The sequence below is a fragment of the Podarcis filfolensis genome, assembly GCF_964270895.1.
Source record: "Podarcis filfolensis genome assembly, chromosome: 1".
NCBI classification, from domain to species: Eukaryota; Metazoa; Chordata; class Lepidosauria; order Squamata; family Lacertidae; genus Podarcis; species Podarcis filfolensis.
Genome location: NC_139604.1, coordinates 33639714 through 33665157, shown reverse-complemented (window position 1 = coordinate 33665157; position 25444 = coordinate 33639714). Strand labels below are relative to the sequence as shown.

The 25444-nt window shown below is 42.8% G+C and overlaps 2 protein-coding genes across 10 annotated transcripts in view; one reads left to right on the top strand and one right to left on the bottom strand.

Moving 5' to 3' along the window:
* Positions 1–25444, top strand: part of FMNL2 (formin like 2) — a 192425-nt gene that overhangs the window by 147058 nt on the left and 19923 nt on the right. For 5 of the 9 annotated variants that reach the window (XM_083578761.1, XM_083578766.1, XM_083578762.1 and 2 more), the window contains exons 9-16: positions 76–169; positions 5968–6042; positions 10937–11047; positions 14639–14788; positions 18558–18659; positions 19281–19596; positions 20723–20917; positions 23228–23248. In XM_083578761.1, coding sequence (XP_083434887.1) covers positions 76–169; positions 5968–6042; positions 10937–11047; positions 14639–14788; positions 18558–18659; positions 19281–19596; positions 20723–20917; positions 23228–23248 — 1064 coding nt within the window. The remainder of the gene's footprint in view (positions 1–75; positions 170–5967; positions 6043–10936; positions 11048–14638; positions 14789–18557; positions 18660–19280; positions 19597–20722; positions 20918–23227; positions 23249–25444) is intronic. The other 4 variants (XM_083578765.1, XM_083578768.1, XM_083578767.1 and 1 more) reach the window with 1 other exon arrangement.
* The window catches only part of PRPF40A (pre-mRNA processing factor 40 homolog A), a gene marked incomplete at its 5' end in the record, with an annotated part of 66244 nt that continues 51939 nt past the window's right edge, over positions 11140–25444 (bottom strand). Inside the window, one exon of the mRNA XM_083578851.1 lies at positions 11140–15106. The remainder of the gene's footprint in view (positions 15107–25444) is intronic.

Genomic DNA, 25444 nt, shown 5'->3' with positions numbered 1-25444 from the left:
GCCGTCACATCCATCTTGCGAAAGCTGAGTCATCACATTGCTCTAATTGATTTCTCTCTTCCTTCCTTTGCACAGAACAAAGGCGCTGGTCTTAGAACTGTTGGCAGCAGTTTGTCTTGTAAGAGGAGGGCACGAAATCATTTTGTCTGCCTTTGATAATTTTAAAGAGGTAGGTTGCTCTTGTTTCATCAGAGATTGCCATGTGCCTTGCACAGCTGCTTTGGATAAGGTCTGCCGGAGCTCAGCGGCTCATCTTTATTTCATGAGGCCCAGCCTGAGACTAATGTAGCTGTTCATACATGTGCATCGTGGGGACACATTTCAGCATGCTTATCTCACGCCGCTTCTAGTGTGGTGAACATTAGCCTCCATGTGCAAATTAGTTTGTGACACTAGTTCACACTGAATCTAGAAGCAGGATCCTAATTAATGTCAGATCGCCGTGGTTCATAATACATAGTATCAGCATCAAGCTTTTATTTTGGTCACAGAAAACTTACAGATAAACTGAACACTTAAGATTTAAAACAAGTAAGGGATAAAAACTGGTAGTTAGAAGGTGATTATATCATACATAACTTTAAAAGATAACAGGACAAATGATTAAAAGCGACTATAAAGGAGGGAGTGTGAAGGAGCACAGGTTTCGCATTTTGGGCCTATAATACATAACATTGGCTCACAACCCCCTGCAATGCAGGATTATGCAGCTGTCCCATACGGTGATCTAACTTGCAACCTTGGCCATTATCAGCACCCTGCTCCAACTGAGCCAGACCCTACAATTCCATGACTCTAAGCAGTCTTATCTATTTCTCCAACCTTCAAATAAAATCCACTTCTCCCTCCCTCTCCCTCCCCCTCCTTTCTTTCCACCTCCCTGTCCCTCTCCCTTATTTTGCCTCACTTCCTTCACTGGTAGGGATTTTATTTTCAAAACAAGCCAACATGTTTTGCCCCACTGTTGTTTAAAAACCTTCAGAGGTCAAATTGACAAAAACAGCCCACAGAGTTCTCTGGTAAATATCTCTCCCATTCACATTAGCTGTCGCCAGTTAAATGATAATTGGCCAAAACACATTGGGCTGTTTTGTATATAAAATCCACATATTTTTAGCCCATTGAGTTATTTTCTTTTAATTTGGGGGTCTGTAGTCCAGAAACATCTGGAGGGCCCCAGGTTCCCCATCCCAGGTCTAAGTAGATCAACCTAATTAGCAGGTAACATTGTGAAACATATACTTTACCATTTTATTATTAAATTTCCTGTAGAATTGTGAACTTGGAAGCCCTCTATGGAGATAGTAGTAGGACATTGACTGGTCCATAGATGGCTGAGGAGTCACAGAGAAGCATGAGGGATGTAGTAGTGTGAGTAGAAGCCCCCCCCCCAGTGCTTTTGGAGTAAGAAATGGAAATACCTGGAGAATACACACGAAAACATTAAACAGCATGATGTCCAGTGGAACTGTGACTGAACTTGAGCAGCTGCTGACAGAGCAGGATGCTTCCCCAGCTCTCTTGCATCCATCCAAGAAATACACATTTAAAATTTATTTCCTCCATTTTTATCCCTCTCTTCGAACTCGAAGGGTTCCCAGAACTGCATGCAAATGAGAGTATAAATGCACTAAATAATTATAGTGTGTAGTTATTATAGGGTATAGTAATAGGCAATGATTTTGAATGGGCAGAACAGTAAAACCAACTATTAAAGTCAGAGCCAAGTTAAGTTTAAGACTGTTAAAACAGCGGCTAAAAAAAAAAAAGTTAAAGTCATAAATGCAGGTCAAACTTCACACACACACACACACACACTTTTCACTCAATCCAGGATCATTTCAAAAATGGAGGGTAAGCTAGAGTCTTCAGTCTAAGGAGGGAGTACTCTGTGACAAGCTCCTGTCAAATTGCCTTTTAAGAATGAAGACAGAAGCTGCTCATTCCCTTTTGTGGGACAGAAAGGTCTGAGCTAGGTAGGGAATATATGAATTGGTAAGTGGAAAGGAGGTAGGTGTTTGAGGCTGTGCCTGAATGCTGTGGGGAGGAGGCATAAGAGGCGAATGTGCGAGAGAGATTAGAGTTCTTCTCTGCTGCCATTTGTTGTTTCCATTCGGGGCAGAAGGACCTCCTGTGATCTCATTAGCGAATTGTGACAAAGGCTTGAATCTGCAGCATATTTCCATGTACCAGCTCATTTTTAAGATAGACACACACACACACACACACACACACACACACACACACACACACTTGGTTTTTGCTAAGTTTAGGCAGCAGTGCATAAGGAATACATTCCTTTTGGAATGCATCTGAGAACCGAGCTGTCGTGGTTCATATAAAAATAATGATTCACCTGTTTCAAAGGATATAGAAGAGCCTTTGGCACTAAAGGGATTTTTTGTGCTTTCTGTTTTGTCTGCTCTTGTTTCCTATACTGTTCTTTCATTTTAGTGTAATCCTCACCTTATCTACACAGACATTATTCGCACTGCATTCAATGGGTCTTACTCCCAGGGGAGTGGAATTAGGATTGCAGCCTTAGTTGTCCTTGAGAAGAGCTATGCTTCATCCAGTTTGAATACCAGCATGCTCTTTCCCCCAGTTCCAGGCTTAATAAATGACGTTCATTACAATCCCAGCACATTGTTTGGCCACTGTGTGTCAAAAGAAAGTTCCTCTGCACTGCATTAAAATGATATATGAAGGTCTGTTATCTGATATTTACGAGCAGCTAAATGGGACAGGAAGTCAGGCAGACATATGGAGCTGGTTCCAGTAGTTTAATCTAGTTTAATCCAGCCTCTAAAACATCCTGGGATACCAAGTTTACAGATATATTGCAGTTACATTAAAACTGGAGTATGGGTTGATCTTCATTTTTTTAATTTAATTTTTATCATTATTATTTTGTACAGAACAACTCTTCTGAAGAGCAGCTATACAATATAAATGGATGGATGAGTCGGGATTGTTAGCATTCTCTTCAGTTTAAGGGAGGCTGTATTTCTCTCTTGGTGTTATATGGGATCAAATTTGGTTTTATTTATAAGAAATGAATTGTAGCTACCATCCATCATGCAATAAATTGTCCGACAGTCATATTTCAGACTTAACACTCTCTCCCCCCCCTTCCAAGTTGGTTTGTTTGCTTATCATGTTATATCTCACCTGTCCTCCCGAAGGAGCCCAGGGTGGCAAACAACAAAAACGCAAAATAACACAATTAAATTTTAATTAATTTTTTTAATGTTTGAAAACATTTAAAAGCATCCAGATATCCTAAACAGCAAATGATTTCCAGATTACCAGGAACAGTATCTTCCAGACATCAAATGCCTGGATAAGCAGGGATGCTTTTAAATTCCTCCTGAATGTTAATACTAAAGGCAGACAGGCTCATCTCTCTAGGGGAGGGCTTTCTGTAAATGGGGAACTGCTACCGAGAAGGCCCTGTTGTCGACCAGCCTAATGCAGTCTCACAAATTGCCTTGAAAGCTTGAAGAGAGCTCTACTTGTAGAAGGGGCATGCTTAATTCTGCCACTTTTATTTGGGAGGAAAAGCAGCCATACAGAAAGCAATGTCTGCACTCTTATTTGCCCCCAAAGTGCAGATGGAAGGGAGTATTTATGGTCGGGAAACCAGATCAATGCCAACACAAATCAAGAATGTGGCCCTGGATTGGGGCTTCATAGGGCTGAATTCTTTTCCAAAAAACAACAACCAGTGATGGTGTTAAACATGCTTTTTTAAAACCTGTGATTGAAAGGACTGGTGAAAATGTACCTCATCATGTTCCTTGGTTATTCTGGCCGAGGCTAGAATTCTAAATATGCTCACTTGGAGAAAAAAATCCATTGAAATCAATGGGGCTTACCAACAAGTAAATGCAGTGTTATGGCATCAGAATTTTGGGCCTGTGATAGAAAGCTGTGAAGGATTTATTGTCATTGTTGTTATTATTACTTTTTAGTGAGCTTGAGGATCAGTGCTTGGCAAGTGAACTGTGGCTGTTTATTTTTCATTACTTTCCCTCCTGCAGGGTCCACTGTTGAACCCCAGACTCTTACAGAGATTAATAGAGGTTCAAATTTATGTATCATAACTCAGGAGGAGAATTTTATTGCAAATAAGAAGCCAGCTTCATTCTTACTGGTCAATTCAGCTATTTAATTTTATAAGTAACAGCAGGACGTGTTGGAAAACATGAGCCAATCGTCTTTGCCTGGAGATGTAATCTGCAAATGATGTTAGCCCTCTTGGTGTGTGTATTATTTTTATTCCAAAGTATTTTCAGCCCAGTAAACATTAAACAACCATTTACTTAAACAGAAACTTGCAAGAAAACTGATCTTTTGTTCCCCCAACAATCTGTAAGCTCGCAATGCCAGTCTGGAAGAAACACCCTCCCAAAATAGTACTACCCTGGAGTGAAATGGGTTGATTACACTAGACCATTGTACTAAGAAGAAAAAGAAGTCATTGTGACCTCTGAGTAGTGGGAGAAAAAGAAAGAAAGCAGAACAATTAAGAGAGTGTGACTTGAAGGTTTAAACACATAAGCATATTAAAAGTTAGATCATATTCATGGTTGCCTCCTGATTCCCCTGCCTTAAGGAGTTCATTCTGAATTGAATTCTGTGTCTTATTCTCGCATTTTCACTTAACTCAAAAGTTCAGTAGAGTCCCAGGGCTTGATCCGCCTGTTCCAGTTGCCAATTGGCAAATGTTCTGCAATGTTTAGAGCAGCTTGCCAGATGGATTGCCCTGATTGTGTAGAGAATTTCCGTGCCACCACCAGAAATCCCTAGCAGTGACTGAGATGAGCCACAGTTGTCCACCTGATCAGAGCTCCTGTGAGCTCCAGCTGAAAAAAAGAAAACCCTGGTCTAACGCAGAAGACCCCTCCTGCCTCAGTTCTTAGGGCCTTCACCATGATTGTGCTCTAAGCTCTGCTTCCTCTGTAGTGCAGGAATGGGAAAAGTTTTGTCCTGTAGATGCTGGTCAACTCTAACTTCCAACACCGCTAGCAAGCCTGATCAATTGCCAGGGTTAATGGGAGCTGTAGTTCAGCAGTATTTGGAGGGTCCAATGGTCTCCACACCTGCTGTAGTATTAACAATATGATTGACTCTGACATCGTCAGTTATTATTTTAATAGGACATGATTGAAGGATCCTAAGTAAGTCTAGGCCTACATGCTGTTCGTTTTGTATCACACAAATAATACATGCTGTAGCAAGATCAATGGTCATAATGAGCTTATGCTAATGGCAAAGCTTTTCATTAGGTTTACCAACTTTTTTTTTTACTGCTTCTATACCTTTCGCAGCAACCTAACCTGTTATAATTATACTGGTGAACAGTTTCCCTGTCATAGTTTCAGTGGTTTAATTTCTCTGTGTTAAGGTGTTGTTAAAACCCAAAGGAGCAAAGCAATGAGAAAGTTGCTATTATGAGGATTAACTTGCCTTTGTAGATGCAAGAGCAAATAAAAGAGGTGCCAAATTTGGTTACTAAACATGACCCCACCCCAGTTAAATTAAATAGTGATTTTCCATGTGCTTTTGTATTTTAGAAGCTTATAGTGGTTAAGGTTGCCATATTTCACAACAGTGAAAATCCGGAGAGAAAAGTTGTTGAACATTTTTTGGGCAAAGTTGTTGAGCTGTTTTTGGCAACATCGCAAAAGAAAACAAACGTTTTTGACTTATTTTAAAGGAAAATCGCCAAAGGCGACACTGGGTTGCCATATGTCTGGATTTTCACGGACATTTCAGCAATTTCTGCCCAGACACTACTTCTGACTGCAGTATTCTGGATATGTGGTATCAGAATATCTACTTGACTAGTTCAGAACTCCCATTTATTTTGCACGCTACATGTCAAGAGGTATTCAGCGGTGTTTTTAGCACTCCCTCTAGTGTACAGATGTATAACGGAACCTCTCTGCAATTCCTTTCCAGGTTTGTGGGGAAAAGCAGAGGTTTGAGAAGCTGATGGAACATTTTCGAAATGAAGATAACAATATAGATTTCATGGTGAGTGTTGTATGTGTCACCTTATGTTACTTTGGATCATTGTTATTGTTTACTTTTAAGTGTATATTTTGCATATAAATTGGGGGTTTCAAAACTTTCTGGAGTGGGCCTACCTAAAGAGAAAAAAGAGGTTTTCAGCTTCACCCAGATTAACAAAGACAAAACGAATATGGTTTGGATGCATAAGTATTCAGCATGAGCAGTCCTTTGCAGCATCACATTCCACTCCATCCATGAGAGTCTCCTGCACCTCATGATCACCTTTTGGGAGGGCTGCAGTGGGTAGAACAGAAGGGAAAGCCTGTTCTGTAAGCACCATTCAGAGGACCCAAGCTTATGGACCCCCTTGCAATGCTAACCCTCATTTCTAAGGCCATGAACAACGGGGCTGCAAGGCAAAGACAGTGTGGGAAATGCAATAGGCATGAGCAATAGGAGTTGTTTCATTGCTCCCCAAGAAGTGCTGCATGCAACACACTCCTTTCTACTTAATCATAGGATATACTTCCTTGGTGACCTCTGTGTTTCTTTGCTGTGTTTCCTAATGGGAAAGCTTGATTGGCTCCAGTTATCGGTCCTAGGCTGCAGTTTTGAAAATTTTAGGATTCAGAAAAAGTGCGTAAGCCAGGGGTAGCCAATATGTTCATCCAGATGTTGATGAACTACAGTGCCTGTCATCGCTTCCCATTGGCTGTGCTTACTGTGACTGATGGGACTTGTAGTCCACAAGTTGTGGAAAGCACCATGTTGATTACCCCAACTTAAAAAGTCAAAGTGATACTGCCATGGTCTGGGAAGGCTTATTTTAAAGTAAGGAGCAGTGTTAACTGAGAGGGGAAATGAAGTAAATATTTGCAGTCTACAGCATGCTTATGCCTCATGAACCAAAGCATAGATGGGGAAGTGGCATGCTATTCCTCTTCCTGTTCTACAGACAAATGTTCCACTTCCATTTTACCAGTTTCCTTGTTCCTAGTTTAGTCACTGATCCCCACATCCCCTTTTACTGAGAGAGAAAATAGACACTGAGAACAGACAGCGCAAGTGAACTATATGTTCCAGCATGAAATTAAAAGGCCACAAGATAGGTTTGGTCACTGAACCCATCTGTGCTCTGTTACCACATAGAAATTTATATGAAGGCACCAGGGTTTAGCACTTTGAAAAGGTATTCTCTGGTGTGAGAAGACCAACTTTGGATCATTTAGGCAATGCAATACTTTAAAAATTCTAGATGTTACTAATAAGGAAAGGCTGGTGTTTGGCAGCAGAAGCCACTCCTCTTTCTCACAAGGAAGGAGCATGTGTGTGCAAGGGAGCAAGGCACGTTTGTCCTAGAATCCTCTCTAATCTCCTGCGCTGACCATCACTGAGCAAGGATCCCTTCATCAGTGTTCCAAAGCAAAAGAGAGTATGTGAACCAGCCCTTGTATAAATTAAGAATGCAAGATTAGTTGCATCACCTAGTCCAGCACCCTACTTTCCACATTGGCCACCCAGATGCTTCTGAAAAGTCCACTAACACTGAATACCAGCAGTCCTTCCTGACTTCATATCCTCTTCCAGCTGGCATTCAGAGGTTTATTGCACCTGAACCTGGAGAGTCTATTCCCCTGTGAGCCATGTTTGACAGGTGGACGGGGCTTTCCACCTGTTAATCACAATGACACCAGGTGCCTGTGCGGATGGTCAGCTGATTGTCACTTGCCAAGTGTTGTGTGTAGTGCACAGGCCCTGACAACCAACTGATTGTCGGGGCTTCCAGAGTGCTATGCAAATCCCCTTTGGCTCAGCTTTGTCTTTTCCTCCCTGCATCTGACATCATCAGTTGCAGGGGCAGGATGGCATGGCTTGGTCAATCAAACTCTAAGGCCAAATGGGGAGACCTGGTGGTCCCAAGTAGGTGGAGACGGCAGGGCTGGCTTGCTGTCAGATTTATCCCTAAGTACTTCCCTCAAAAGAGGTGGCTTCCCCCGGGTTGAACTCCTCCAGCCCCCTCTTCTCCACCCCCCCCTTCTCCACAAGACTCATGATAGACTGTTGTACTAACTCAAGTACCCTTTTCATGCATGGTCATATGATATAGCGTGCCTTTATAAACCATGTAAGCTGCTTGCAAAAGGGAAGTAAGAGATTTTAAAAAACCCCACTGTAGAATATTTTTAACTTTTTTGGGCAGCTAACAGACTGATCATCTGCAAGGAGGAGAAAGTGGCGACGTCTAGTTGACTCACCAGCCACAGGGCTCTTTTTGTCATGAATAAAGCCCACAAGTTCAGACAGTGAGCACAAGTGGTTAGTTTCAGTGAAGAGGATGGAGGGGAACATCGGAAGTGGTCTTGCAGTAAGTCAGCTGATCCATCTAGCTCTGGTTTGGCTGCACTGACTGGCAGAAGCTCCCTGCAGAGATCTCTGTGGATGCCAGGGATTTTGAACGATTGCATTTCCTCCAAGATTGGGCTTGAAAGGAAGGAGATAAGCAATGGTAGGGCCTGGGTACAACACTGGAGGCTCATCCATTAGAGTGAATGGGACCCTGCCCCAACATCCTCAGATCACACTCTGCCAACCCCCTCCTGCCTCCTCTTCCTTACTTACAACCAGTCCGGGACACTGGCTGCCAGCTTTTTCCTCCTTTGTCTGAACTCCTTTATGAAACTCAGAGGAGGATGGAAACAAACCTAGAGTTAGTTGGCTTCATCTGCCTTTGTCTCTGGCTCCACCTGGTGTTGGTCAGCCTGTCTCCCAGCCTACCAATCCCAGTGGGCATCTGGTACCACTGCGTGGCAGAGACTCCAGAGAAACAAATCAAAGAACATCCCATTCTGATAGGCACTGATGGTAAAAGATTCAGCACAATAGAAAGCAATACATAGACAGGCAGGGATCACTGGTTTTGAGAGAGAGGGTTCACTGTGAGATGCAGTGCAGTTGCTCTGGGAAGAAGCTCTTCACCAGGCTTCCTCAACCTCAGCCCTCCAGATGTTTTGAGACTACAATTCCCATCATCCCTGACTACTGGTGCTGCTAGCTAGGTATCATGGGAGTTGTAGGCCAAAAACATCTGGAGGGCCGAGGTTGAGGAAGCTTGCTCTTCACCATCCTCCCCTTTTCAGGAGTTGTTGAAAGGCTGGGGACAATGAGATCTGACCAGTTAAATTAGTCCCAGCTGAACCTCGACTGTAGGTGCTTCAAGCAGAACTGGTTACTAAACCTTTCCCTGTCTTAGGGCAGTATAAACTGTCTGCCTTTTGCAAAACAGCAAGAAGCATTTTAAGAAGCATTTCTCCTTAGAGTGCACTTTTGAGATCTGCTTTTGTGTTACATCTGGGAGTCAAATTTTTTTTTCATTGTGAATAAAGTTTTGGGTCATTTACATTAAGCCCCCACCTTCTCCCAATGACATAAAATGAAATAATTATGCAGAAGGAGCCACTTGAGAATTAATGGCACATGGGCAAACAGATCAGCTATGTCTGTTGCCATCTGGTGTTTAACAAGATCTGCATGTCGCTGGAAACCACCTGTGGGACATGTGTTTCAAGAGGTTTGGGAGAGGAACTAGGTTGAGGAGGAAAAGAACCAGTCTCTGGTGACCTTCCATGACTGGTTTCTGAGCCCGTCTGCCTTGGGGGAACCATTTCTGTTCCTTGTATTTGCTGGTTGCTTATTAGCAGAACAGAAGCTATATTTGTCGTAACAGTGTAAAAAAGGTTCAAGCAAGGCTCCACAGCACTTCTTGAAACTTGAGCAACTGAGACCCGATGTAAACAGAATGATCACTCTAAGCTGCTGACCTTTAACTTGACATGACACTTGGGCAGAAGAATGGGAACCCCCCTCCCCCCCCAAAAAAGCTTTCTGGAATGAAAAAAAAAATTGAAAAGGCATTCCTAGACACTGTTAGTATGTGAAGTGCCATTTTAAAATGATCCAGATATTTTGCTTCAGTAAACTATAGCTCATGATCCTTAAATATGTGCCTCATTCATGTGGAAATGAGTGTCAGAGCATCCATTTATTCAGCCCAAATAAATTGTTCTTGCAACGCTGGTTTGTATCAATCAGATTTTGGATTTGTAGCTGGAATGAAGGGAGAGAAGTAGAGATATTAATGATGGAAACTTTAAAACTTGGTCATACCTTTGTGAATTAGTGTCTGAAACCATTCCACCACATTTGGATCAGATAATGTTTATATTTCCACTGCTATAGCTCTATCATCTGTCATCTATCTATCTATCTATCTATCTATCATCTATCTATCTGTCTATCTATCTGTCTGTCTGTCTATCATCTATCTATCCAGGAAGCAGGGAAAAGGACTTCTAATGGGTGACTTCTAATGGCTGACTTCTTTTCAGTCTTCTGCTTTTTGTTTGTGTTAACGCTACTCTCCCTATCCCTGTCCCAGTTCACTGAATGTGTTTAGGCCAGACCTCTTGAAATGTTCAAAGTGCTGCGTTCCGCATACAGTACCAAATTTGTCTGATTACAGTTCCCATTCTGAAATGCACACCATTCTAGGCACGACATACGCAATAATTGGTGAGAGGAATCGCCATTAAAGAAGAGCTTAAGTTTGCAGTGTACTCTTTTTCCTGTTGGGAGTGAGCCCAATGAATTCAGTCAGTGGGATTTACTTCTGAGTAGACATGTTGTAGGACATCTCTTCTTCAAGACGCATGCTTCTTACTCAGAAAACTTTATTTCTATTTTGTCAAGTATAATTCGTTCCCCACCTCCCACAAATTGTCAGGTATAATCTTGAGATGGTCTTAAGACATCTGGGTTGCACACAAGGCAGCAAACATTGCTGCACATGATTTGTCCCTGTGCAAAATGAAGGGTTAGCACTACCAGTTTCCATTTTTTGATGGTTCTTGTTTTACAGGTGGCGTGTATGCAGTTCATCAACATAGTGGTTCACTCAGTAGAGGACATGAATTTCAGAGTTCACCTTCAGTATGAATTTACTAAGCTAGGCCTGGATGAATACCTAGATGTGAGTACTGCCTGTTTTGGCTTGTTTTGTACTTCGCTATGATTATGCTGAGAATTCATTGTTACTTTCTGTGTTAAAAAGAGCCATAGGGAGTTCTTTGCTTTTGCTTTCCTTTTTTAAAACAACAAGAACAATTGCCAGACATTAGCCATTCTAAACTAAAAAGTTTCTCACAAAGACAATCCAATGAATAATCAACCACCGTCAATACACCCTGATCCACTGCTTGAGGTCTTTATGCAAGGGGAAAAATGAATGTTTCTCAGTTTTACCCACCTACCCTCCTCCCTTAGGGGTCACCCCTGACTGTTCTGAAGTATATCTTATATTTTCCCATGGACTGGAAATACTTTTCCAGTATTTTATACTTTCCCCACAAATGGAGTGCAGCTCTCGGTCCCCAAAAGGTAGCCCACCCCGTTTGACCAATGTTTCCCATGCCAGTCTTTCCTTAGAAATGTCCATTCTGCCTTTAGTGCTCAATGAGCTAAATTCATGCTCCAGCTGCAAACGTCAGTGTCACGGGCTCCTTATATCAATTTGTTCCTTGACTGCCCCAAGTCTTCAGAAAAAGGACCAAATTCTCTCACTAGTTTCTGTCGACCGGTGCCTTGTGCTGCTGTTTTTTTTGCTTGGTGAACTTTTGAGGCTGCAACCGGCCCCCAGTAAAAGCCAGCCACAAACCTGGAAGAAGTCAGAAGGGGTTAGTAGAACGCTGCATTTTATGCACAGTGACCACCCGCTTGCAATGCCAAGAAAATCTGAATGAAGCCAGATACTGTGCACACTTCTGGTGCGGTGACCTTTGCGCCAATGGAATGCTCCTGCTACAATGCACCTCCACTGCGCTGACCTAACTGCTGAGACAACTGGATCCATTTCAGGAGTCCCAGCAGCTCAACGCTCTCTCTGCTCCCCCGACTTCTCCTGCTCCCCACTTTCTTCTCATTCTTTTGAGAAGCAGAGCGACATACACCGCTCAGGCCAAAACTGTGCTGACTTTTGAGGATTCTATTCCTTCTGCAACCCTGTGGTTCAGTTGCAGGAATCATACAGTGGTTGCCTTCTTGGCAGCCGTGAATTAACCACAATTGTGGAGATAGAAGAAGCAAAGGATGACATGGGCGTAAGTGAGAAACTGCTGTCAAGAGGAAGAAGAAACTTCAGTTGCACACTTGAAATCTCCCACTCCAGTGTCACTATAACATTGCTAATTTCTGCTTTGTTATGTCGTTACCCATTCCTCTCTCTGCACCCGCATCCCTTATCTTCCTTGAGTTTTGCACACATTTTTAGCGCTTAACATAGGAAGCTGCCTTATATGACCCAAGTCAGTTATTTGGTCCATCTAGGTCTGTAAATGTTTGCACTAACTAGCAATGACTCACCAGTCGCTCTGCTGGCCTGGAATTTCAGATGGAGGTGTGTGTGTCTTTCTCTGCCTTCCATAGAGAAGTGTATCAAGACCCAGTATTTCATCTAGCTCAGTATTGTCTGCACAGATTAGCACTGGCACTTCGGGGTTTCAGACACCAGGGATTGAACCTGGGACCTGTGCATACAAAGCCCGCACTTCATTACAGAGTTAGGACCCACCCCCTAGAATCCATAGACTTTATAATGGGACAGCTTAATTGTTTAGAAGGACAATTGGTTTTCTCAGTGCTATTTTTCTAGAAAAAGAGGTGCCAGAACTCTCCATGAACACCTCCCTTGTTCTCTCATAATGGCATTGGCGTCCATCTGAGAGGTGCCGGAACTCAGTTCCAGTGAGTTCCAGCTGGGGGAAAAAAGCCCTGGGTTTTCTTAATCTACTCATTGCAGCCAACCCCCCTAAGGCAGGTTGAACTGTGATCTACAAAAACATGTTTTTTTCTTCCAGTGATGTTCACCACGTGCAGCACGTAATTCTGATCCGGGAGTAGGGAGTGTCCAGTCATGTGGCTTAGAGCTGGAGCTTAAGAGTCCCAAAATAACTAGCCAGTTCCTTTTCATCTCAGAAATGGGGATGTCCATAATTGGGTTTGAAAAGCCAATATGAGAGCTGCAGCTGATATGTAATGCTGTGTTGGTTAAATTGCTTCCTATAGAATGAAGTCTAGGCTTGATGTATTGTAGTCACATTGTCTGAACGTTTGCACTGATGCTGTTATATAAATTATAAAATAATACTGGCCTCTTAATATAAATCAATGGGCTTTGGTTGGGCTTATACAGCAAAAGGAATATCTTTTTATTACTTTTTTCCTCTCGTACCTGCTATGAATTTGTGGGTACCAATTACAGTTAAGTTCTTGTGTCCTATTTCTCCATCTTGAAGTGTTTTTCATTCCTCTCTTCCCATGGTGCTCTATTATTAGGAACTTTTAACATGGAGACAGATTTTTTTTGTGTTGCTTAGAATTCAGCTGTTCTTGCTGCTTTTTGGCTTTGTTCCATCGTATAACATAGTCAAGAGCTTCTTTCATGTATTCTGACAACAATACTTTATGTTCCATATAATATGCTTCTCCTGGTGGTACAGTGCAGCATGGGGACTATTTTTCGCATTTAAACACTCACTTACTCACCATCCCAAGCTAACCCTTTTGAGTTATTTTCATTCAACCTTAGGCTAACAAGCCCTCCCCGCTGGTAAGTTCAGTTCAACAAGAAAAACACTTTTGCTGGTATGGAAATGCCATAACAGCAGTGCTCTTAAAGTTCCTTACACAGAGCCCCTTTTAAGTCACGGTGAATAATGTGATGGATGTTTTTAAAAGTAACTCAAACAAATTGCTTTTTTGAGGGAGGGGGGAGGGTTGATGGCGATTTGGAGTAGATCACATTGCCAATATTATGCATTTAAAGTCCACAACTGAACAAGATGTGCATGATTAACCTTGTTATCCAGCAGAATGAATGGGCATTGGAGGAGGGAGAAAGAGCACACCATGACAAGCTTCTGTTCATGGTTTGTTACTTACCCTGGCACGACAACAGCAGGAATGGTGGAGGTGTGAAGCAGAGACTTTGGAGCACTGTGCACCCATTTTTTATTAACTTATTATTATTAAATTTTATTTATACCCCGCCCTCCCCAGCCAAGACCGGGCTCAGGGCGGCTAACACCGGTATAAAAACAATTGATTGAAATACAACTTAAAAACAAGATTAAAATACGACATTAAAATGCAGCCTCATTTCAGTAGGAACCCAAATCAAAAACTTTTTGGGGGATGAAAATGTCAAGTCTTCACCAAGGCCAACTATCCAGACTGGTCCTCCATGGGCCAGGAAAAAGCCAGGGAAGTCCCCAAATAGGAGTTCCATCACAGAAGGAGAAAAGAAAAAGGAAGAGGGGGAGGGGATCAATTTGATTCCAAGCCAAAGGCCAGGTGTAACAACTCTGTCTTACATTTGCTGCTCTTTCACGTTAAACCATAGTTTATTTTCAACTAAGGCTTACCTGAACCCAGGCCTGCATATATATTGCTTTTATTAATAACAATGAAATCAACCATTTTAGCAACATGGGACGGTGGTGGAAAACCTGACGTATTTAGCGGTGCTAAATGATGCTGTGCCCCCTGCCCTATTTTGATCTTCCAGAAACTGAAACACACAGAAAGCGATAAGCTGCAGGTGCAGATTCAAGCTTACCTGGACAACGTGTTTGATGTGGGAGCTTTACTTGAAGATGCGGAAACCAAGAACGCTGCCTTGGAAAGAGTAGAAGAACTGGAAGAAAATATATCTCATGTTAGTATTGGCTCTTTAAAATGTAGACGTTGGGGGGTCTTTCTGGAGGCTGGTTTTTATTTGGTCATTCGATTATTTATCTGGGCATCAAAATGTGATAACAAATGCACTTTATTTCGTTTATATCCATTACTACCAGTAAAGCTTTTGGTCTTCTATTATTTTTATTGCTACCTTGAGAAGAAAACACACACACTCTTAAAATATAGAGGAAAGGCTAGTTTACCTGGATAATTGGTTTCCGTGTGATTTAATATTTTTAGTTCAGTCTGCAGTTCTATGCCTGCTTTTATCTTGGCAATGTCACGGACAGCGTGCCTGCAAGACATCATTAAACAGACACGCTAATATTACTAGGAACTAAAGGAGGCAAATTCCTGTTAAAGCACAAGAGGTTTGAGCAATTTCTGTCTGGAAGTTCATTTAGAGCTGGACTAAAAAAATGTCCTTGCGATTTTAGTCTTGAACTTCATTTTTTGTCCCTGTTCCAAACTGACACAAATGTGGGGAAAAATATTTACCTGCTGTATAAATGATGTTCAGTTTGTGGATTTCCCAGAAGTGCCCGAGTGATTACTGTTAGGGGCAGGATACTGAGATAATGGACCCTTTGCCTGATCTAGCAGGCCTGCTCTTTTTACTGCCTAGTAAACAGGCAGTAAACAGGGGACGCGGGTGACACTGTGGGTTAAACCACAGAGCCTAGGACTTGTTGATCAGAAGGTTGGCAGTTCAAATCCCTGCGACGGGGTGAGCTCCCGTTGCTTGGTCCCTGCTCCTGCCAACCTAGCAGTTCGAAAGCATGCCAGTGCAAGTAGATAAATAGGTACCGCTCTGGCGGGAAGGTAAACGGCGTTTCCGTGTACTGCTCTGGTTTGCCAGAAGCGGCTTAGTCATGCTGGCCACATGACCCGGAAGCTGTACGCTGGCTCCCTCGGCCAGTAAAGTGAGATGAGTTCCGCAATCCCAGAGTCGGTCACGACTGGACCTAATGGTCAGGGGTCCCTTTACCTTTTTAAACAGGTAGTGATGTTTGCTGCAGAGGTTTACTAAGATTTTTTTTGTGAACCAAACATTATCTGATTACTCTCTTAAGTGTTTATCATCTCCCTCTCTGAGTTAATAAATATTTATAATTAAAACAATTAGAAAACACTCATTTTTTTTAAAAAAACCAGGGGCTGCATCCAGACATAGCCATCCACAACTGAAAGTGCTCCTTCCGTTTGTGAAAGACACTTGATCCCAATGGCAGAAGGGGGAAAGGAAGCCATTTTGCAAATCCTTCCCTGAAGCTTCTGCCCCCTCCCCCAGTCTGGAGGACACTTCAGCCTCCTAGAAGAGATTTTCAGAGGGTCTGGAGTCGGGGTCTGGAGCTGGTAGGAACAAATCTGGAACCAAATCTCATAAGGTTACAGCAGGCTTCCTCAACCTCAGCCCTCCAGATGTTTTGAGACTGCAATTCCCATCATCCCTGACCACTTGGTCCTGGTAGCTAGGGATCATGGGAGTTGTAGGCCAAAAACATCTGGAGGGCCGAGGTTGAGGAAGCCTGGGTTACAGCCTAAGTAGAAGTGGTTACATACTCCCAACTAGTGTTTTAAAACTTACACAAGCAATTTTGTTTAAAAATGTTTTTCCTATTAGGTCCAACTTCAATATTATTAAACTGCATTTGTGTGTGTGTGTGTGTGATATAGAGCCAATGGTGTTATATCCATATGAATGAAAACTCCCTATATTAATATTGCATGCGTGTGGTCCTTGTTGTTCTCTGATCATGTTATTGACTCAAAACAGCTCTGGAGTATTTAATTTCAGCTGAATTACAATTCCAGATGAAATCACTTGGGAGAGCAGCTTGACCGAGAACTCTTGTTATAGGTTGGGTGTGTGTGTGCTAATTTACATATAAATTGCAAATTCCATGGACATAGGGGGAAAAAACACACAAATAAGCAGATCTGTGTTTCATACCATAAAAGTGCATGCATAAATCTCTGTAGCTTCCAAGATATACAGTACTGTAAGTGTTCGCAAAGCATAGCTTACAGATTTAAAAATGTATTAGCCGCAGGGATCATGCTGGAATGGGGTGGTGGAGGAGTAGATGTTGCTACTTAAGAATTACTAGTTACTAGTTATAAAGGCAAAAAAAGGCTGTGTTATAGGTGATCCTATCTGAAGTACTTGAACATGGCATCACTTGTATTTGCCCCATGCCAAAAAAGTATGTCTCCGAGCAGTTTCCTGCTTGTCCCATGCTTTTAGGCGTGGATCCAAGCAGTTTTGTCTTTGTCATGCTGCTTTCCCCTGGAAAACTCACTCTTTGCGTGCCCAGACAGAGACCCCCCGACTCCTGAGAGACCACCAGAAGAAATAATGACTCGTGACAACGTGCTATGGAATTAAAATTGGTCACAACTTTATTAAACCTTTCAGATGTAGGAAGACCTTGCCTTAGGCATTGGGCGTGTATCCCTCCCAGCCCCCCAGCCAGGGAACTGGGGCTCCTCAGGGTTAAATGAATCTGGGGAGGGTGCACTGCAAGATGCTTGTGTACGCAGGCAGCCCCCCTCCCCATTTCCACGCAACGCAGGGGAGTTCACTGACAACCTTTCAGTGTATGGCCAGTGACTCAACTTTCACAAAACCCCTTTAACGGGGAACCCTGGAATCGCTGCCGCAGGTGTGTGTATGTGTGTGTCACCACTTCACACCCTCCCTCCCCCATTTAGGGAAGATAGACTAAAGGATTCGGCCCAAGGCCTAAAACCGCCACCCGAGACCGCAAACTTGCTATCTCGCCGCCAAGACTGCGTACACCTGAAAACCCATTAGCAATCTGACAACCATTCCTTTAGGCCATGCCTGATTTCATCCAGCCAGTGTTCATTTCCCGAGGTGGTGAGGTGCATTCTGTCGGATCTGAAAAGTTCCAATCTGTTGGTTTTAATGTCCAAATGCTTCACAACTTGGCCTCCGATACATAAGATTGCCAAGCGGATGGCCCTGTTAATTTTTCCCACCGCGTAATACAACTCAAGTGAACCAGAGGGAAGCCTGCGCATACATCGTCCGCTTGGCTTGTCCCGCCCCCACAAGCCACCGATTGGACAATTTAAACCAGGGTTTGGCAGGAACTCCAACCAGCCCAACCAGCTGGTGAGTCACACGTGGCCTGGGGGTGCTGCGCGCCGCAAAGGGCGCCCACAGAAGGAGGTGTGAGCGTTCATTGGTGCTAAATCAGAACAAACTGCCATCAATTCTAGTGTTTGCATTTAGCCTCCCATCACTATATATCTCAAGATTTCATTAGTTTCATAAAATGTAACTATGATGTTCACAGCCTCAAGAAAAATAAATGGAAGCTGGTTCTTTGAGTAAACCATTACTACCCAAATGAAACTTTGACATCTCTCTCTCTCTCTCTCTCTCTCTCTCTCTCTCTCTCTCTCTCTCTCTCTCACTCTCACTCTCACTCACATACACAGTTACATGGGCGACTCCCACAGCTTTTGACCATGTAAATTCAACACCAAACCTATTGATTCATCACAAATAGACCCTATGATTGTAAAGATTATGTATGGTTCCTATAGCTCTGGCAAGGGGTCTGTTCTTAGACATTTTACAGCATGAATAACTGAATGATACGATGTTTATTATATACATAATGCATAATGCACAGTGGCATGCAGTCACCGCTGTGAATGAATAAGCCTTTTTGCCAATTAACACTCCTCTTCCCCACCCCTTTTGTGTCTAGTTATCAGAAAAACTGCAAGATACAGAAAATGAAGCTATGGCAAAGATTGTGGAACTGGAAAAACAACTCATGCAGAGGAACAAAGAACTGGATGTCGTTCGAGTAAGTGTACCGAGTGCAGATTGTGATGCTCAGGGTGCTCACTGGATGGTCAGCCAAGTTGCTCACAAGTGTGTTAGACTCTAAAAACATGGAAACTGCTAGATTCACTGTTGCCCCCGCAATTGGCTACAGTTCAGTTTACTTGCAGTCTGCAGAAGTGATTTAATCCTGAAGTTGGATCGATGAAGGTTTATAACACTTGGTTCCTTTCTGTGAGTCTCTTAGCCATGGAATGGGAGGACAGGAAACAAGCCAATATTCTGTCACTAGTATCTTCCACCAGAAGTCAGGCAATCTAACCCAGAACACAATAGGATCTTATTGGCTTATTGGATTGGATGTGCCAATAGTACATATCATAGAGTCTTCATTACCCTAGGAAATAATTTAAACCTTTCTGATATTGCCAGTTTGTGGCCATGATTGAGGTTCCTTATCCAACTTATTAAAGGAAAATGCAGTTTGGATGAAGATGAAGTGAGAAGTGCATTTGCCGCCACCATCAAACATTGCCTTACAATGACTCAGCTGGGAATCCCATGTTACATTGTTCCTTCAGTTTTGAGATGATTCTGCATATCAAACACATGTTGATTCTTTACCCGTGGGCTCTTTTTGCAGGAAATATACAAGGATGCGAACACACAGGTTCACACGCTGAGGAAAATGGTCAAAGAGAAAGAGGAAGCTATTCAACGACAGTCAACGCTGGAGAAGAAGATCCATGAACTGGAGAAGCAAGGGTCCATTAAAATTCAGAAGAAAGGAGATGGTGATATCAACATTCTTCCTGTTGGGGTGGCTTCTGGGACTTTGCCCTCAGGGGCAGAAGCTGCCACAGGCACTTGTGGAGGATCAGCTTCCGGCTCTGCACCTTCGGTTCTGTTGCCCCCTCCACCACCACCCTTGCCATTGTCAGAATCAGAATCGGAAGCAGGTGAGAAATGTTGCAGAAGAAATAAGATTTGCTCAACTTAAGGTAGTGGGGGTTAGCCTATCCCCCTCAATACATCAGGCCATACTTTGTGATGACCACACATGAAAGAGGCTGGGACCCAATCCAGAGAAAGCTGGATGCAGTGAATCAAGTGGCGCTTAAGTGTTCACTGGCTATCTAGGCATCTTACCTTAAAAATATTTAATTAGAAATTAATTCCCTTGAAGGGAAAGGACGCGGGTGGTGCTGTGGGTTAAACCACAGAGCCTAGGACTTGCTGATCAGAAGGTCAGCGGTTCGAATCCCCATGACGGGGTGAGCTCCCATTGCTCGGTCCCTGCTCCTGCCAACCTAGCAATTCGAAAGCACGTCAAAGTGCAAGTAGATAAATAGGTACCGCTCCAGCGGGAAGGTAAACGGCATTTCCATGCACTGCTCTGGTTCGCCAGAAGCGGCTTAGTCATGCTGGCCACATGACCCGGAAGCTGTACGCCGGCTCCCTCGGCCAATAAAGCGAGATGAGTGCCGCAACCCCAGAGTCGGTCACGACTGGACCTAATGGTCAGGGTTTCCTTTACCTTTACCTTTAATTCCCTCAAAATCAGTATGTTCTACTTTCAAATAAATAACTTTATGATTAGCCTGTTGATGAAGTGTGCCAAACTGGCTCTGGATGTCTTCATCATCATGACAAGTTAGTGAACTTCATAATAATAATAATAAAAAGCAGTGGCAGTAATTGTTATTATTATAAGTAGTTATCACTACAACTACTACTACTAGTAGTAGTAGTAGTATTAGGTATATGACACAATGCAGAGTAACATAAGCATGAAAAGGGAGTGATTCCTCTACCCTGAGGAGTTTATCTAATCCTATTCTCTTCCTCTTCACTTTTGCTGAACGCCATCTTGTTTTTGAGGTCCATTCTACACATTGCATGATTTGCAAAGGTGTGCAAAATAACATCTATTTGGCAGCTTCTCTACTCTGCAGGCACAATGTATAGCAAAGTTCACCATGTGGATTGCCTGTAGTTGAGAGAACTTCCTTGGGGTGTGGGAGGGAGGCGGACATAGTTTGGTTGAATGCTTTAAAATGCTGTTTTGTCTTTTTCATTTCTCAGTTCAAAATGGTCCTGTGACACCACCAATGCCTCCTCCCCCTCCACCGCCTCCTCCCCCTCCTCCCCCACCTCCTCTTCCTGGCCCAGCTGCAGAACCAGGACTGGCCCCTCCTGTCCCACCCCCACCCCCACCATCAGCGCCTCCTCTTCCAGGAACAGCCTCCCCTACAGTCGTTTTCAACTCAGGATTAGCAGGTAAGAAGCAGCCAGTGTTGCTGGAGTGCTATGGAAGTCCTATACACAATACAAAAAATGTCCTTAGTCAAAGAGGAATGAGTCAGAATGGATGTTATGAAAAAGTGCTCCAAAGTCTTCATTGCTTAATGAGTCAAGGTGTCCCAGTGCTGCAAAACCTTAGCTGTAGCAGTGGATTAAAAGCAAAATAACTTTCTAAAGAAATGACAAGAGGTAAGGTGATGGCCTATTCTCAGTGGAGGTTTGTGGAGAGGCACATTTTTTCAAACTAAAAATTGTGTGTTGTTTTGCTGCATCTTCTCAAAGGAGAGATGGTGAGCACCTGATGGAGCCAATACAAAGGTTGAACACTTAAGAGATTCCCACCCCTCCCTCACCATTCTGCAGATTATGAGTAGCTAGCAGAAAAATGCTTTGATTTTATGAAACTGAGGCTTTATACAGTTGCTACAATCCCTTCATGTTATCTCACTGGTGGTGGAAAAGTGTTAGATGCCTCGCCTCAAACACTGAATCCAAATCTCCAAATTTGGGCTTCTGAAGATAGGAGGCAGGCATCTCTTAGAAAAGCATGAGTGGGTTTAAACCTTCTCTGATATCCCTTAAAAACAGGCAGAATTTGGATGCCTCTGTGCCATTGAGACATTTATTTGGAACAACAATAGCTTGAAGTAGCCAAGGCTAAAGCACTCAAGTGAATGTGTGTTCCCCCCGCCCCACCTTCCTCTTCCTGCATTGAGTCCAACATCAACAGTTGCTCATCCTCTGATAGTAGAGGTGAACTTGGAAGATGAGAGATTCAATTTCTGGTTCTTCAGTAGCATTGCACTGGCTGTGTAGCTCCAGCCTATTCTTCTCTCCCCCCGCCCCCTTCAATTTACAACCCTTGGCTTGGTTTTGTCATTAGTCACAACCCTCTTTGCAAATCTGATGTTCATTCAGCCTGCTAATACTCTATCTATTGCCTCACTGCAATTAATACAGTTTCTATTGACTTGAGCACAATTTGGAAGAATAAAAAAATCGTGAATCAGGCCGGCCCATTAACATCCCTGGACAAAACATCATTAATGAAGAAAGACCCTCAACGTAGTTGGAAGACTTAACACCACAGTTCTGGGTTTGGTCCTGAGGCTGAATCTAGAGTCATTTTTGATGTCTTATTGAAAATGACAGCCACTGGGAACTGAAATTAATAGCTGGATTTTGATCTCCTGCCTGTATATGAAGGGAATATGTTGCAGGGGGAAAGCTAACAAAATAAAATAAAAACAGCCTGGCTGGATCATGCCAATGGCCCATCTAGTCCAGCATCCTGTTCTCACAGTGGCCAACCAGATGCCTGTTTGAAGCACACAAACAGGACCTGAATGCCACAGAACTCTCTCCCGTGGTTTCCAGCAACTGGTATTCAGAAGCATACTGCCTCCCACAGTGGAGATAGAACATAGTCCATCAGGATTAGTAGCCACTGACAGCCTTAGCCTCCCTGAATTTCTCTAAACCTATTTTAAAGGCATCCAAGTTGGTGGCCATCTCTGCTCCTTTTGGGAAACATATTGGTGCATCAGGAAACAAATGCTCCATATACAGTGGTACCTCGGGTTAAGTACTTAATTTGTTCCGGAGGTCCATTCTTAACCTGAAGCTGTTCTTAACCTGAAGCACCACTTTAGCTAATGGGGCCTCCTGCCGCACCGCCGGAGCACGATTTCTGTTCTCATCCTGAAGCAAAGTTCTTAACCCAAGATAATATTTCTGGGTTAGCGGAGTCTGCAACCTGAAGCGTATGTAACCCGAGGTACCACTGTATTGGGCTTCAGTAGTTTATTTGTTGGTAAACTAATTCTAGGTTATTGTTCTTTATGGCTTTGTTTGCAATCTTCCCATATAAATAAGTTGGGTAAAGTGTAGCTTCCACATAATACTGTTTACTGCAGAATTAATATGGTACTGGACCATCCAATAATGGATGCTACCTTTTGTTTGATACTTAAATGAAATCTGTAGAAGGCTTTTGTTGGGCACAGGCCTCATCCATTGCTGTTCTGCTACACTAAGGTAACCTCAAGTAGGAAAATGCAGTTTACCTTAATGGGTGATGTTAGGTAAATACCTATTACCATGGTAGGCTGCCCGGTCCATAAACTCTATACGCCCAAGTGCAATTGATTATTTCTATGTAGAAAAATGATAATGTGTGAAGTGGTATTCAGGAGCCCTGATTTGTGATAATAGATTGTTCTATTAAATGACCTACGTAACAATAGCTAACCTTTTTCTTATTTATTCCCTCTGCTTCCTTGTAAGATGGGCCAATCAAGCTTTTCTGTAGGTTCCTTTTTGCTGAGTATTTTAAGTACATTTTAATCCCATTTTCTGCTGTCTTCTTTTCCTGTCTTGTTAACCAAATCCATTTGTGTATCACTTTAAAAACTAGCTTGCTGTGTTGTTGCATTCTCCGAAAGCGTGGGATGTTTGTTTGACTTGTTGTGGTGCAAAAGCTCTGTTTAGGAGAATAGGGGTTTCCTAACAACTCTCCGCACCCTTAACAAGCTATACTTCTTAAGATTGATTGGGGGAAGCCATGACTGTTTAAAGTTGTATCATTGCTGTTTTCTATGTGTGGTGTGTATGTGGCCTTGGTTTTTCCATAAAATAGAAACTCTAAGGGTATTCTAAGGCATATCATTGCATGCAGCATTGCATCTTATGTTAGAGACTCATCAAGATCAATCACTTGGCTACCTTCAAACAGAAATATTCATAATATACCTTCCCTTCGTGATGTCACCACACATCCAAACAAGTGCATCTTTTAAGCAAATGAGAAGTAGCTTCAAACCTTTGAGTGGATAGTGACATCATCACATAATATTGGGCTCACTGCCTATTAAATTGTAATTCGCAGCTCCAGTTTTGACAGCTGACAAAAGATGTGTGGAAATTTGCTTAAAATTAGTGCATGAATTTGTGGAATCTATTACAAATGTATCTCCAGTCTGAAACTTTGCACAAGGGTTTTGGTGCATTATAGGGGAAAGGGGGGAAAGGATAGATAACAAGATATTTGGGGTGTACACATTCCCAGCCACCATACGTGAACAATTGTGTCCTTTGGGAATGTGAGTTTGCCTGTGGTAAAATTCACTAGGTATGCTTTGCTTGACGGTGGACATAACAACTGCATGTTTCCAACTTCACTTTCCTGGCTAAGTAGCTTCTTCAAAACTGGAGGAGTAAGAAGCAGGGGTTTCTTGACTGTGTGAAGCTTGCAGAAATGTTAACAATTCACTAATTTAGTTTTTAATTCATGCTGTCAAATTGATAAACTGCTTGTTCCACTAAATAATAATACACATTGTGGCAAAATAAGCTAGGATTTTCTCTGGCAATACTTGATATTACCATTGTAGCGCAGGATTTTATCTACTTGTTGCAAAGCACTGTGCATTGGAATCTGCACTGTGTGTGTCCAGTTTCAAACTGGAGTTGGTCCTTAATGACATGAAGGTGAGGAAGGAGCTGGTTGAGCTGATTAATTAACCAAATTGCTTAAAGCTTCAGAACCAATTTAAAACTTCTGCCGTAATTGATGTTTTCAGTGGCAAATGTTCTCTAGAATGTCATTTCCTGAATTTTATGTGTGCGTCCTCTGAACTTCATGAAGATTAATGCTTACAGTGAATGAGTTACTAATTGCTGGATATTTCCAGTGATGGACATTTAATCAGTTCCCTTGGCTCTTAGGGTTAGGAAGTTTCTCCACCCCTTAGTAATTAACCTAAATTTTCCTGCTTCAGCTTATTATTCTTTGTCCACCGGTTAATGGGGAAGGCATGTCTTCAGAGCTGCTTTGGAAAATGTAGTAGACAATCACAATGAGAGATGGTCAAAGTAACAAATAATCCAAGAAATGATTGTGCCGAGACTGGAGAGTGTTCTTTTACTGTTTAAAATACACTCTGGATTCTTTAAATCTGCAGCGTAATTTCCCTGGTGGCTGCTGTCAATTCCAGTTGCTTATACTCAGCTTAGAGCTTCTCTTCTTGCATTTCCAAAACACCACTTGCTTGTTTAGGATTGAGGGCTCATCTACTCTTGCCGTTTGCCCTGCACATTCTAGGCACAGGTCTGCATTTTCCCGGTCTGTGACTGAGTGCTTCCCCCCCCCCCCACCCTTGCTGCTTTCCTCAGGAAAACCCAATCTTTACTGCTGAATTGGAGCAAGCGGCTATTAGGGTTTTCCACGAAGTTGTTTTCAGTGGTAAAGAATGGGGTTTTGTGGAGGAAGGGAGGAAGGAGGGAAGGAAGGAAGGAAGGAAGGAAGGAAGGAAGGAAGGAAGAAGGGGGAAAACACTCAGACACAGACCTGGAAAGATTGGACCTGTTGCTAGAAATGTGGAGCAAAGCGAAGTGTGGATGAGCCCTGAGTGAGGTTTTCAGCATGGTTATGGACTTCAAACTTGTAGTCCCAGTGAATCAGTGACACATGATGCAAATGTAACATGCAACAACTTGGACACT